General features: G+C 45.8%; 1 protein-coding gene across 1 annotated transcript in view; it reads right to left on the bottom strand.

Moving 5' to 3' along the window:
• Dner (delta/notch like EGF repeat containing) overlaps positions 1 to 14,937 on the bottom strand; it is a 282,293-nt gene that overhangs the window by 170,469 nt on the left and 96,887 nt on the right. Inside the window, 3 exon segments of the mRNA XM_038340268.1 lie at positions 4,825 to 4,995; positions 7,184 to 7,278; positions 8,972 to 9,295. Of these exon segments, the coding sequence (XP_038196196.1) occupies positions 4,825 to 4,995; positions 7,184 to 7,278; positions 8,972 to 9,295 (590 nt within the window).

The following is a 14,937-nucleotide window of genomic DNA, read 5'->3' as shown; positions in this document are numbered from 1 at the left end:
AAGAGATTGGTAGTTACAGATAGAGAGCCCTGTTGTTACTCCAGATGGGGAGCTAGCCATGTGTTAACTTGGAGGAGCATGAGGCCGTGCTGCCCGCTACCTTTAAAGAGACAAGCACAGGGCTGAAAGGTGTGTTAGGAGTACTTGGTCCAGTGGTTAGGAGTACTTGCTGTTGTTGCTCTCAACGTTTGTGCTCCTGGTCTAACACCAATCAGAATGGCTAAGACCAAAACCACCAATCATAACTCATGCTGGAGAGGATGTGGAAAAAGGGGAGCACTCCTCCATTGCCGGTGAGAATGCAAACTTGTACAACCACTCTGGAAATCAGTATGGCAGTTTCTCTGAAAATTGGGAATCAACCTACCTCAGGACCAAGCAATACCACTCTTGAGCATTTACCCAAAGGATGTTCAATCATACTACAAGGACATTTGTTCAACTATGTTCATAGCAACATTATTTGTAATAGACAGAACCTAGAAACAACCTAGATGCCCCTCAACTGAAGGATGGATAAAGAAAATGTGGTGTATTTACCCAATGGAGTACTACTCAGCAGTAAAAAATTATAACATCTTTAAATTTGCATGCAAATGGGTGGAACTAGAAAAAAAACATTCTGAGTGAGGTAACTTAGACCCAGAAGGATGAACATGATATGTACTCACTCATAAGTGGATACTAGCTATAAAGCAAAGGATAACGTGCCTATAGTCCATGACCCAAGAGAAGCTAAGTAACTAGGTGAACCCTAAGAAAACCATATATAGATCTACCTGGAAAGGAGAAATAGACAAGATTGCCTTATAAAATTGGGAGCATGGGAGTGGGTGGAGAAAGGAAAGAGAAGAGGAGGGGGAAGGGGGAGGAGGAAGAAGAACTTGAGGGAATGGGATAGTCGAGATGGAGGAAGGACAGAGATTAGAGCAAGGAAAGAGATATTTAAGGGAGCCATTATGGGGCTAGCAAGAAACCTGGCACTAGATAAATTCCCAGGAATTCACAAATATGACCCCAGCTAAGACCCTAAGCAATAGAGAAGAGGGTGTCCAAACTGGCATTGTCCTGTAGTCAGATTGATGAATATCTTAAATGTCACCATAGAACCTTCATCCAGCAACGGATGGAAACAGAGGCAGAGACCTATTGCAGAGCATTGGGCTGAGCTCCCATAGTCCAGCTGAAGAGTGGGAGGAGTGAGAATTAAGCAAACAGGTCAAGACCATGATGGGGACACCCATTGAAACAGTTTACCTGGGCTAATGGGAGCTCACCAACTCCAGCCAGACAGGAAAGGAACCAGCATAGGACCAAACTGGACCCTCTGGATGTGCGTAACAGTTGTATGGTTGGGGCAGACTGTGGGGCCACTGGCAGTGGCACCAAGATTTATCCTTACTGCTTGTACTGTCTTTTGGGAACCCATTCTCTTTGGATGGCTTCCTTGTTCCACCTATATATAGTAAGGAGGGCCTTGGGACATTCCCAAAGCAATGTGCCTTACCATCTCTGAGAAGTAGAGAGGGGTCTGGGAGGAAGGTAGAGGGAAAGGGGGGGAGGGAAGGGAGTGGGAACTGGGATTTGTAAGTAAAATGAAAAAAGATAGTTTGTTCTCTTTTTTAAAAAATAATAAAATAAAATAAAAAAGAGTACTTGCTATTTTCCCAGAGGACTCAGAACACAGGTCAGGTGGCTCACTACTATCTATAACTCTAGCTCCAGGGAATCCAAAGCCCTCTACTGGTCACTTTGGACATCAGCACACATGTGGCATACATACACAAACACAGGCACACGCACACGTAAACTTTTTCATTATTCTTTTAAAAAGAGAACATTGCTAAAGAGACCCATACTAGAAAACTGTGGTCTCTAATTGGGCAGCCAAGTAAAATACCGACAAGGTTAAAAGATATTGGACTCCCATATGTCCAAAGTGTGAAGGCCCAAAAATGTGAGCCTATTTCTACCTTAACTAAAGGTCAGAGAGTTGAAACTTGTCTCTATTCCTTCAAGGTTATTTTCTGTTTCCACCTCAAAAAAAGGTCCCACCTAGATTTAGATCAGAGAGTTTTGCTCTTTCAAAGTTATTGTAAATAGGTGTGGCTAATATCCAGACCTTGTATTTTGAAAACAGAGAAGTCGATATGTTTCTACCCCAAATGAAAGTGTAAGGATCTACTAAGTTCCTACTCTTAAGGAGAAAACATTAGATTCCGCCAAGAGCATGGTCTGCCTACAGAATGTTCTGGTCTAGGGTGTGAGTGTTACTTGTCTTGTTTTAATAATAAAATGTTTACCTAAGAATGTAGCCCACAACCTTCAGTTGGTATGTTAATTTCCTTGTGTCGTGTTAATGATTTTTAATCTTATTTTTATCTTTTGGGGTCAGGGGTATTTTAAGCAATTTGAAATTAAATGCAGGCGAAATTTCAGTATTCACTGGAACTCCCTCCCCATACTATCCTAAGTTTTCTGTTTTATTATTTTCATTCGCATCTTTGTTCTCTTTACTAATTTTCTGGTCCCCATGCCCCTACCCTGGTAAGTGGTATTTTTGTCAAAGCTGGTCTCTGACACCAAAGGGACAAAATAGTGTATGGATAAAATGTTACCCGAAACTACTATTTCTTCATGAGATCCTAAAGCAGGGGTTCTCAACCTATGGGGTCATGATCGTTTTGGGGGCTTTATATCAGATAGCTTGCATATCGGTAATTTTTATTACAGTTTATAACAGTAGCAAAATTACAGTTACAGAGTAGCAATGAAATAATTTTATGGTTGGGGGGGTCACTACAACATTGAGAAACTGTAAGGGTTGCAGCATTAGGAAGGTTGAGAATCAATGACTTAAAGTATAATCTGAAGGAAAGTGTCCCTTAGTTATTAACTTATGAAGTTAATTTTTATATTATCCCTTTTGCATTTGAATGAAAAATACTTTCTATGAATCTTCTATTGGCAACATGAACTCAAATCATACACGAGTTCATAAAATCTCTCCCCTCTCCAAAGATTAAGTCCATAGCAACACTAGTGAGTCCCTCAGTCCTAAGCCCCACCCACACTTCCGATATCAGTCTCCACCCATAGTAATGCCACAAAGTGACAAGAAATGTCAGCTAGTATTTCAAATGCATATCTTCTTATAATATCAATGGCATTTTAAAGTGTGGAGATGCTTCATGTGCTTTCTTGAAACGCTACATAGCTCTCTGTCACAGAAGAGCAAGTATTCCCCTGAAGGGGAGACCTTAAGATCACTATGAAAGAAAGTGACTTGGGTCAGTGAGATGGCTCCATGGGTAAAGTCACTTGCTACAGAGTCTTGACAACCTGAGTTGGATCCTGGGACCTACAGGATGGAAGGAGAGAATCCACTTCTCCGGGGTCTTCTCCAACTTTTACACGTATCATGCCTGCTCCCGATCAATCACACACGTCAATAAATATTGGAAACGTGAAATTCTTTATCACAGTACACCAACTACTTCCTTTTGGATAGAATGTTACAACAGATCCAGAATTAACTACCAGTTCCCCAGGATGTGCTGGGAAATAAAATTCAGATTTGTATCTCTGCAAGTACTTCTGCACCCAAGTTCTGTTTATCTAGGACACATCTTGATGGTCAAACCGTGGCCTGAAATGCAACGCCTGTCTTCTTTCTCTAGCCAGTTCCATTCCTCAAAGTGTCTCTGGACCTTGTCTTCACCCAAAGAAAGCCCTGCTCCTCACACCTGCCCAGAGCTTGAAAAAGGATGTTCTCACGAGAGGAAAGTGACTCAAACGGGAACTGCACGGGACATCACTAAATAAAGCTGCACATTTTGTCTTAGCCTTTGACCTTCGTTACAATGCCTGCTTTGAGCTCATGTCTTGGAGAATAAACCTCAACACAAACTTCGCATTCACTGTGTAAAACAGTATATCCCAGAAAAAATAAAGAAATCACCCTGGAATAATCCCTAATGTTTGTAACATTGCAGTTTCATAGACATTATATCATGTGACCTCTCCAACCCCTCCTGAGACAACTGTGGCCTGACCCCACCCCCAGGGGAGGACTGTTGGATCTGAGAAGGAACTAACAGCAGGACAAGAGGCCTGTGTGCACCAGATTCTGATGAGCGAGTTCTCAACTTGAACTTCTGTTTCCACGCAAAAACTACAAAATGGAGTAAGCTGTTAGGAAGTCCCCAGTGTCCTCAGTCAGTGACATTAAAAGGCTAGAGTCACAAGTTCCAGTTCCAGAGAGAGTATCCTCTAGTGACAGATGGAGCCAACTGGCACTATATGGACAGAACACTGACCCAAGGGAAAGACTGTCCTGGGGAGGAGCAAGAAAGTGTCTGGGCCAGGCCGGAGGAAGGCTGATGACTTCTGTTTTGAACCAGACCATTTGTTCTGCAGGGCAGAGGAGTGTTAAAACAACTTCGCGGCGATATGGTAGTTTAGAGACGGCAAAAATGACAGAGATAGATAGGTTCAACAAATTGGAAGTAATGCATGGGAGAGCAATGGGTGAGGGAGGGAGAACACCCCAAAAAGCAGACACACACTCTTACTTCTGAGTCAGTACTCAGAGGACAGCTCCCGGATTCCAGCACCCATGCTCTCTCCACATAAAGTCACACTGGAAACGCTGTGTTAGAAGGTTGTGCTGATGATAATTCAAACCGTTCTTGAAGCGGAGCATATGCAGCATCTGTCTAGAACTCACACCACATCCTCCAGGCAGAATTCCTATGCACCCTCTCCAAACACTAAACCAGGGTGGGGCTGAGTCAGATGTGGGGTAGACAGGGTTTCCATAACTCACCAATGAAGTGATTTGGTCCCAAAGCCAGCATCTCTTCCAGCAGGACAAGGCCCCCTGGAGCCTGGAGGGGTGTCACGCTTCGTCCGTCTATGAGGGAGCACTGTTGAAAGCCTGTGGCTGTGACTTTCCACAGCAAGATCAGTGAAGCGGTGGCATCCTGCCGAATTCTGAAAACAAGAATCAGACCAACGCAAAGTCACCCTTGCTAGAATTCATCTTAGGACCGATTCATCAGCTCCAAGATGAGAAGACAGATGGACTGTACCTCCACTAAACATGACAGGAAAAGCAAAGGAGTGGCTGGATAAGCAAGCACCCACCTTGTACACACTGGAGTAACTGCGCTTATCGGAACGACTACTCCCCGCCACTTGCTCAACGTCTACCATGAAGTGACTAGTGACTCCATCTTTTGCTAATGATAAGACACTAAAAAGCAGATGGGGTTCTTCTACAGATAAATGTAAATGGAATCCTGCTTAAGTTTATCCTAGATGCACACTGCAATCCCACCCTTCCTCCCAAGCCATGCTATCACAGTGAGCAGTACATCACACCTTTCCATCTTCTCAAGGCTTGCAGGAAAAGCTCCAGAGAAGAATGGATAATCTAAAGCCAGTGAACCCCTGCCAGCTCTCTCTCAGCTTCACTCCCAGAATCTGCATCCCTGTCACCCAGTGTTCCAGCTACCTACATCTCTTCCCAGGATTTTGCCTGGCCACTAAGCTATGTGAGTTCCTTCTCCCCATAGGGATTATTTGTGTCTCTAGCCTATGGGACCCCAGGTCCCTTCCTATGATGCCAGCACACCATGCCAGCAGCTGCTTGCTATCCTTGTACTTTAGAGGACCCAGGTCCTACCTCCCTCAGTCAGCAGACCCACAGAGCTGCTCCCCCAGTACAAGCTCCCCAGTGTGGCATAGATCTCAATAACATCTTGGTGAATGACCGGATGCATGAATAAGTGAAACTACAATATAAGGGGCTAATGACACCCACACTCGAATTTGGGGTGCCCACAGATCATACACCATTCCCATTTTGCTCAGCCCGGGTCACACTGAGGTTTCTGTCCATTTCTACCACCCAAGAGATGTCCAGAGGGCATCAGATTTGTTGAGAAGGAGGAAGCGAAAAGCCCCGGATGGGGTGGGAGAGGAGGGCTTCTGAGTAAGATTATGACGGTGGCTAATAGGGCCAACTCAAGAAAGAACTGGAGGACGCCACCACAAGTAAAACTGTGATGAACTAACGTGTCTGCTTCAAGCCAGCTCCCAACCTCCAGACTCGCAGCTGTGGAAGGTACTGTGAAACACTTAACATGGGGATCCCCCTGCTGGTAGAGCTGGGAGCCACCTCAAACTCCACCTCCTGCCTATGGGGACTTTGGGACTTTCTTCTAAGACCTTCCATGCCTGTCTAGGCACCTTTGTCAGGGTGACCTCACTGCTTGGGTTGGTGGGGGAAGGTAGAGAGGATCTACCTTCAGTTTAATTGAGATCTTTCCAGTAGACATTGTCAGTGAGCTCACTGTTGGGAACTCCAGGCAGGCAAAGTTGGTCAGGACCCGCGGGCTAGGTGGATAGTGAGCCAATACATACAATGGAGAGAGCCAGTGCACAGAACCAGCTGGTCAAAGTCGCATGGCTCTTGCCTTCTAAAGTCCCCTGGGAACTGAGGGGGGACTAGAGTTGGAAGGGTGTCAGTTAATGGCAGCAAAGAAGGGCAGCTGGTCAGTGTGTCTGAAACAGTCTCAGGCTGGCTCCTTGCGACTCCCAGCTGTGTGCGCCTGGGCAGGTGCCAGCCTCCCTGGGTCCTGTGTAAATCACCCGTCACACATCAAGTGGCTTCTCAGCCGCTGCTTTCCTTTGTCTCTTTTCTATCTCCCAGGAGACAATGGGCAGTGTGTCACTCAACAATTTAAGTTTAGAACCAAACACTTTCCCTATGCCGCTTGCCTTGAAAGAGAAAGTTCTAATACATAGATCTTTTTGATTCGGAGTAAATTACACAATTGAATCTAATGGTCCATTAAAATTTTGAGAAGCAAAAGTCATCTGGGAGGTGAGATAACAAACTCCAAATCTTTCCTAAGGCTGGTTGGTTTCCTCTGTCAGCTCCGATTTGCCCGATCCCATTTCCCACTGCTCCTGAGCAGCTGACCAGACCCTAACCCTCCCACAATAATCATTCTTATTCTTGCTTTCTGAGTGGCATAGGCCAGGTTTCTATGTGGGATTCATTCACGATTCCCCCTGGATTGGTCAGTGGCACACCAGATGTGTGGTCGACACCTGCCAGCACACTGCGCATGTAGCATTGCTCTTAATGGGTTTGAACCAAAGAAGTTCTTACTTTACAGAGGTGTTCTGTGGCACATCAAAAGACACAAGGCGGCCACCTGCAGAGTTATTGGAGCTGGCATTCCCGCAGGCAACATCAGGGACCACCTGGAAGAGAGAAGACCCATTACCTGGGAGGAGCCACGGTATGCAATAATAACATTAAGTAAAATCTGCAAGCTGTGTCCAGTGTCTCTTCTGCTTTGCTCAGTGATGACACTGTCACCTGACGGTGAAGGGGACAACTAGATCCCTGGAGACTTGAAGGAAAAGGAAAAGCGGTGCCTTTTGACTTTATGGCATGTAGCTTTGCAGAGAGATGTCCTCTGAAAGAGCAGCAAGCATTCTCAACTGCTGAGCCACCTTTCCAGCCCTTACACCTACATTTTTCAGTCACACTGTTGTGTATTACCCATTCACACGGGTGGTCAGACGTGACTGCAGAGATTCCGAGTTGGTCAAAGTGTCAAGAATAAGTACTGTTGGATGCTGGACCAAATATAAAGCATCTATTTTACCCCCTCTGAAAGGCCCAGGGAACAGAAAGAATGTAGAAGTCAGAGGAAGGGGTGAGGAGAATGCTGACCTTCAGGTACAACATGGCTGCTGCCCACTTGAACTCATAGGAGCCGTGATTACATATACAAGATCCTCACAGGATCGGGTCCATCAGCATCCTATCACAGGCTGGGGAGGGGCTCATGGGGTCCAATCCACCTGAAGATCTACACACAATTAATGATGGAAGGGAGTGGGGGAGGGCATTTTCCTCAGTGGTGTGACCACTGGTACGGTACCCATGCTCCTATAAACAAACTCTCAGCCATCCTCTTGTAGGTAACCGTGATGAAACTGACTGGGTCACATGCAAAAAAAGGCATGTTAGTAGACAGGGGATACTTGGGATGATGAAGGGGATAAATTACAGGAGGAACCAAGGGAGAGTAATGAGGGTGAATATGACCAAAATACATTATGTAGGTATATGAAAGTGCCATAACAAACTCATTATTATGTATAATTAGCACATGTTAATGACAACACTTTTAAGTGAATTGCAGGATGTGAATCCCTGCCCTTGGGAGGCTGAGGATGGCCACACAAGTCTACGGCTGGCCTAGGCCATATGGTGACTTCCAGGCTGGACGGGACTATGTCCTAAGACCTCTAAAGAAGAGGAGGCAAAAAGATGGTAAAAGACAGTGACTGGGGAGGACCAGGGTGAAATAGTGTCTTCTGAGACATGACAGGACCATAACACTCGTGGATTCATGGCAGTTGGGTCAGCAGTGTGTGGTCCTGCAATATGGCAGCCTTGTGTGACCCCCACATGGAACTAGCTCCCCAGTTCCAAAATTAATGCACAGAACTAACTGTACATAGAGATCATCCCAGGAAAAAAAATCATTTTTAATTTTTATTGAATCCTGTTTTGCTCACACAAATCATCGTATAATCCGGACTTGGGGGTCACATGCCCACCTGGGCAGTATAGCAAGTCGGAGGTCAGCCTGTGCAACCTTGACCTTGTCTAAAATAAGGAAGGGCAGTGGAGGTGGGGTCAGCGCTAGAGTGGATTGGTGCTGGAGTACTTACCTCGCATCTGTAAAGTTCTAAGTTCAACCCCCAGTGCTGAAAAAGTCGTGTATACAAGTAAAGACGGATGTAAGGTTGCAGACACGATTTGCTTGGTGACAAACTTAAAGGCCTTCTATTTTTATTGCTTACATTAAAACCGCTGGAATTGTTTTGACATTTCTGGTTCCTTCTGTGAAAAATATGTGCCGTACGATATTCTTACCTCTACTTGATCCCATTTCATTTCGACAACTTTCTGCCCTGTTTTTGGCTGCCAGGTTGGCAGTGTCACAGTTGCCTGAGTGCGGGGCAGGATTGTGTCAGGCTCCTGGGTGGCGGGAACAGGCTGAAGCTGTCTGGGTGCCATGGACTCTGTCCAACCAGAGGCTGGAATACTGGGAAGTGGCTGTTCACAGTTAAGACCTTCATAGCCATCGTTGCAAATGCAGAAGTAGCCGTTGCTGCTGCTGCTGCTGCTGCTGCTGTCGCTGCTGCTGCTGCAGTTACCATGGTGACAAGGGTTGTTGGCACATGGGTCTGTAACAAACTGAAAGAAGACCATAAATGGGTCAGTTATTCCCTCACAAGGAATGTGGTGTTGCTGGTAGGAAATTTGCCCCCTGGCTTACAGCTCTTCTCTCTTAATACTATTGCTTGTGAGCACGCAATCCTTTGCTTCCCCAGGTCATCCATCAGGACACTGATTACAAATAACAGAAGCTCAGCAGGAGAAACATGATAAGAAACAGCCTACCCCAATCCTAAACCCTAAATCACACGGATTAAAGAAACACATCATTGAGTAGAATTTTTTTAGATAAAGTGTTTAAAATAAGACCCCTTATAAAGGGCTTTACCATCAGCTGCCAGTCATGACAAATGTCTTTGTGTATCTAAATTGGAATCTTCTTTATAGCCTAAACCTTTGTAAAATTCTGAATGAGAAATGGTTGTCCAATTTCTGGCTTGCCTATATCTCACAACTTCCTATCTGATCTTTGGAGTAGATCTTTAAGATAGTGTTATTCAATTGATGGTTTTCAGGGCTGTCTATTCCTATGATAGTCTTTGCTGGAAGAGAGCATCATGGGAAAGTCAGCTGAGCTTGGTGAGATTTTTGGTCCCATCACTCTGCAGCATCATCACAGAGAAACTGGGTCTCAGTAGATGAGAAGGAAGAAGAGGCAGTCCTATGTCTCTCCTTAGTGTCCACGTTGATCTCTGCGTCCTTCACTGCTGACCTCTGAAGGGCCGCTTGTTGGTACTTGAAAACGCACTACAGAACAATGGCACAAGGACCGCCTCCTCCTCTGGAGTTGGCACCAGGTTTGGGGCTCTGTCTCTGTGGTGTCCACTTCCAGCTTACTCCCACGATACAGGAAAATTCAATCACAGCAGCTACACCCCCAGCTTCTCAGAGCTGATTGCAGAAGAGAATCCACTCCCAAATCAATGGCACAGAAAGGGGGCTCTCAGTTCTCTTGCTCAAATGAGTTCATACGACAAGCATGTGTGGCCGCAATTCTGCACAGCAAAAATGACTCTCCTTATGCTAATTATGCCCATCACACAATTTCCAGCAGACTCCTTCAGGGATGGAAGAGGCTGAGGGACTGAATCAGATGAAGCTCTAAAAATACCACATTAGCTCTGCATTAGCACTCGGTGATTCCTGCTCGGAATCTCAAAGAGTTGATGGGTTAGCCTCCGAAGAGAATAGCAATACCGTCAATGATTTTAAATATTTATAATCTATAGGCACAAAGTAAAACCCACATACCATTCCAAGAAGATGTAGCCCTCCCTCATCTGGCCCCTTCCTACCTTCAGAGTTTGGCCCCTCCTACTCTTTCTTGTCCCTTCTGTGTGAACTTCAGGTCTCTGGGCCATAGGAAGCCTCCCAGCTTGGGGTCAAGGCACCTGCTGGTACGCTGGCTGTAGTCTCTCCCCCAGACTCTGCAATGGCTCCCTAGGTGAGGACTTCCCTCACTATGAAATCTAAAAGAATCCCTTTCCCTCTGTCCTACAAAAAAAAATAATAAAATAAAATAAAGTGAGCTCCGCGAATGAGGAGCTTTCAAGCGCCCTACTTACCGCTCTATTTCCAGCACATCAAGAGAGACAGCGAGGCTTTTTAAAAGCGTTGAAAGAAATAAATGTGGATGGATTGATTGATATTTGGACAGAATGCGATGGGGATGGGAGCTGCATGTTTAGTCACAATGCTGGCTCGCTTCTAGTTTATTTTTAGGAGGGCCCAGTGGAATGAGTGTCACCTCAAGAATTAGTTGACAGGGGGAAGGAAGAATTTAATTAGCCAGAACAAAGGGGACAGTTACAACCATGTCTCTGAAATCAACGTTTAAATCATCCGAGGATGACCTCGTCACAAAGGAAAAATTGGATACATACACCCCCCAAAAAGGCAGAACTACATTTAAGTCAGAAGGGATCAATACAGAAATTAATTCCAGACACTGAAGCTGCCATCAAGCTACTGAATCCGTGTCACTGAGGTAAGTACTGCCATTCTGGGAACAGAGAGACTCTCTGCGCCATCATCACAGCCAACTGCTGAGACATTTCGCCCTCAGAGGGACCCAGGCTCCTCAAAGAGACATCAGACACTGCTCAGTCAACAGCCTCAAGTTCAAGTTCAGTCCAGAACCTTAAGGCGAATGTGCCCACCCTTCCTGTGACACAAGGCCACTGGGTGTGATTGATGCCCACCATACCCCTCTCATGGCCACAGAGAGCTCCAGAAGAACACCACCGTGGAGCTGCCTCATTCTTACAACCTAGGACCCTGAATCTGTGTCACTGTTGGGATGTGAAAGGGTTGAGGAGAAAAGCCACCGTGACTGCCAACAATCACCAGCACAATGACACACCTGTTGCCCAGCCAAGAACGATCTCTGCTATTCACTTCCAGAGATGTGACACCAAATTATTATGTCCCAAAGTCCCTTTGGATCAAGCAAAGGGCTAGTGTTCCATTTCTTCAGACAGCAAAAATTAATAGGAGTTAAACTCAGATCACGAATACCACCTCAAATGGGTTGTTTCTGTGTATCTGTGTCTGTATACATGTGTGGGGGATGTTTGTGCATGCTCGTGCATGCACATGTGAGTGTAAGGGCATGTGTGTGAACATGTGTGTAGAGGCCAAAGGTCAATGTCAGGTACCCTCCTCCATTACTCTTCATTCTCTGCTTTGAGACAAGCTCTTCCACTGATTCCATAAGCTTACCAGTTTGGGCTGAACTAGCTGGCCAGAAATCTCCAGTGATCCATCCGTTTGTGGCCTCTCAGAGCTGGGGTCACAGGCTCAAGTCACCTGGTATAGACTGAGGGGTTGGAATCCAAACAGATTATTTCACTGGTGGGGCAAGTACTTCTCCCCCTGAGCCATCTCCGGAGCGCTCAAATGCATGCTTAGGAAAGAGGCACAGTAAGAGGATGACTCCGTGGATATTGATTAATGGCTTACCGTGTGCCTGAAACTGCTCTATGTCTGGCAATCGATGCTAAAAGCACAGACGACCATCCGATCTCCCTGCAGAGTTCACTCCTAGTAACCCAGGACCGAGAGCGGGTCCCACCTGCCATCCAGAGTGCGTGGCCACCTTGTCTCGAAGATGGGCACATTTGTTCTTTCACAGCCGATGTTTCTTGATGCTATTGAATGACTAATTCAGAATAAAAGCCAAAGTCTTCACGGACTCTCAGCAGCCTATATATCCTGCCTCCAGCTCCTGGGCTTCTTCATCTACCCCTTCCCCGAGTGTGGTTTCTTCAGCCCTCCAGGCATTCCCCTGCCTCGGATCCTTTATAATTGGTTAGCCCTCAACCCAGAAAGCCTTGATTCTGGTGGCTGCTCTGAGCTTCCTTGGAGTCTCCATCAGTTACTATCTTCTGATAAGGATGTTCCCAAGCATCCTCATTAATAGTGCAATCTCCACCCCTTGTCCTCCTCCTCTTCTCCTTTATTTTTCCCAAAACATCTGGCATCTTCTAACATATATTTTTTAAAAACCAGTTTATTTACTTTCTGCCTTCTATTACAATGTTACCTATGAGGTCAAATTTTTTCCTGTCTGTTTGGTTCACTTGAATGTCCCCAGTCCCAGTGCTTGGCACCCAGCAGCTGTTGAGAGATTGAGTGAGGGACTCTGAGTGTAAGAATCTGCTTTGAGGTGCATGGTGTGTAAAATGGAGCCTTAAGTAATCCCATGGCCATGTTTGTAGAGGGGCTGAAGAACACTCAATCTACTATAAAAACAGGGAGTGTATACCATCCTGGAGCCAGGCAGTAGGGTGAGCTAGCATAGTGTACAGTCACTGCCTGAGAAGGTAGGAGTGGAGCAAGGGGGCTTTGTTGGGAAGAATACTGCTCTCCACTTAGAGAATCAAGCACATCTCTGTCCTCAGAGGCCAGCTGAGGAGGTGGGATGGGAAAGACCATGCAGTATGGAAATGGTCAGAAAGTACGGTCTACCTCTTCCAGCTAGGATGGGACCACAGCAACCATGGCTCTAGCTCCTGGAGTTTGGAACCATAGGAGGACGAGAAAGAGGACGTGTCAGAGAAAGTCTGGATTCTACTCTCACGGATGGTGACCTTGGGCAAGAGAAGGAAGTGTCCTAGAGCTCAGCACCCCCAGGAGGGCAGGAAGAGGGAGGGCTTGCTCCATTCACTTTCCAGTGCATGGCTGTGCTGCACATCGGAATGGCTTTGACCGCAGCTATCATCCCTTCGCTGACAGGCAGCCAATCAAGGTCAGGGTCCACCTGTCACAGTACTTTTTGTCTTGAAAAAGAATTCTTCCTTCTTCCTTCAGTAAAGGTCTCGACTGTATTCTAATGCCGGGTCCCTAAGCACTTCCCACTAGAAGTGCAGGAGAACAAACCCATACTTTGGCACCAGGCACAGTCAGCCGCTCAACCGAGAAGTCCACATCTTACTAAAACACAGGGCCCCGTGCCTTGATATTCCTTTATTTCTACATTAGGTACTCTCAATCCACTCAGAAATGATTCTAAGATCTACCTGGCCAGCTGACGTTTGGCAATTCACCGTCTACACAATTTATGCATGCAGATAAATTATGAGATTATGGATTGCTGGATTGCAAGGCAAAAAAAATTTTAAAAAACAAGACATAAGGCTGGTGAGACGGCTCGGAGGGTAAAGACACTTGCTGCACAAGCCTGATGGTGTGAGTTCGGTCCCTGGAACCAACAGTGAAGGAATGGAAAATCTAATTCCTGAAAGTTGACCTCTACCTCTACACATGTGCCCCCCCTCTTACACACACACACATACACACACACACCTGCACTCATATACACATGTATACCCCTGCACTCACATACACCCATATTACTCAAACATACACACATACAATAGCAATTAATAAATATACACATATATATTTGAGACAGGTTTTCACTGTGTAATCCTGGCTAGTTTAGGATTCACAATATAGACAAGGCTGGCTTCAAAGGTAAGAGCTACTAAATCCAGCTCAAAATACCCATTTTGTTCAGAGAGCTCTTTCTTGAACTAAGCAGTTTGAGATGTAGCCATCATAACACTAAATAAACCCCTATTTGAAGAAAGAATAATCTAAGCTTCATAGCAGAATCCTATGGTTAACGTAGTACAAAGTCAGGATTCTCATTTTGTTGGGCACTGGTTTGGAAGGTGGGGAACAACAGCATTTCTGAGCCAATAAAAGTCGGGGAGGGCACAGCATAGTGGGAGGAATACTGTTGAGAACATGTTTGTCTTGGAAGGCAAATCAGTGAGCAGGGATATGGCAGGTGAGACCCATACCTTAGGCAAATACCCTTGGTCTGCATTGAATAGATGTATGTATTCAAGGGGTCAATCTGAGGAGACCAGAAAGACTTGGAGCCACTGTAGTCACAGGGGAAGAAGTAATAGGGCATCTCAAGGACGGACCCATAGATCCATACTAGTGGGAGGCAGGTTAAGTAGTTAGCAGAAAGAGACTTACAGATTAAGCATAGGGAGCTCAGGTCAGAAAGCACCGCCACTGTTGCCTGAACCCAAGACTGGGTGGTTTCCAAACCCATCCTTTTTCTCTATTTTGCATGGCCTCTTTCTCTCATCAAGCTGACAGGTGGCTTTGGAAGGTGACTGTGACACTGCCTTGGGGCACTA

Source organism: Arvicola amphibius, chromosome 8, assembly GCF_903992535.2.
Source record: "Arvicola amphibius chromosome 8, mArvAmp1.2, whole genome shotgun sequence".
Classification (NCBI taxonomy): domain Eukaryota; kingdom Metazoa; phylum Chordata; class Mammalia; order Rodentia; family Cricetidae; genus Arvicola; species Arvicola amphibius.
The sequence above is the reverse complement of the archived record's forward strand: the minus strand, read 5'-3'. Positions and strand labels throughout refer to the sequence as shown.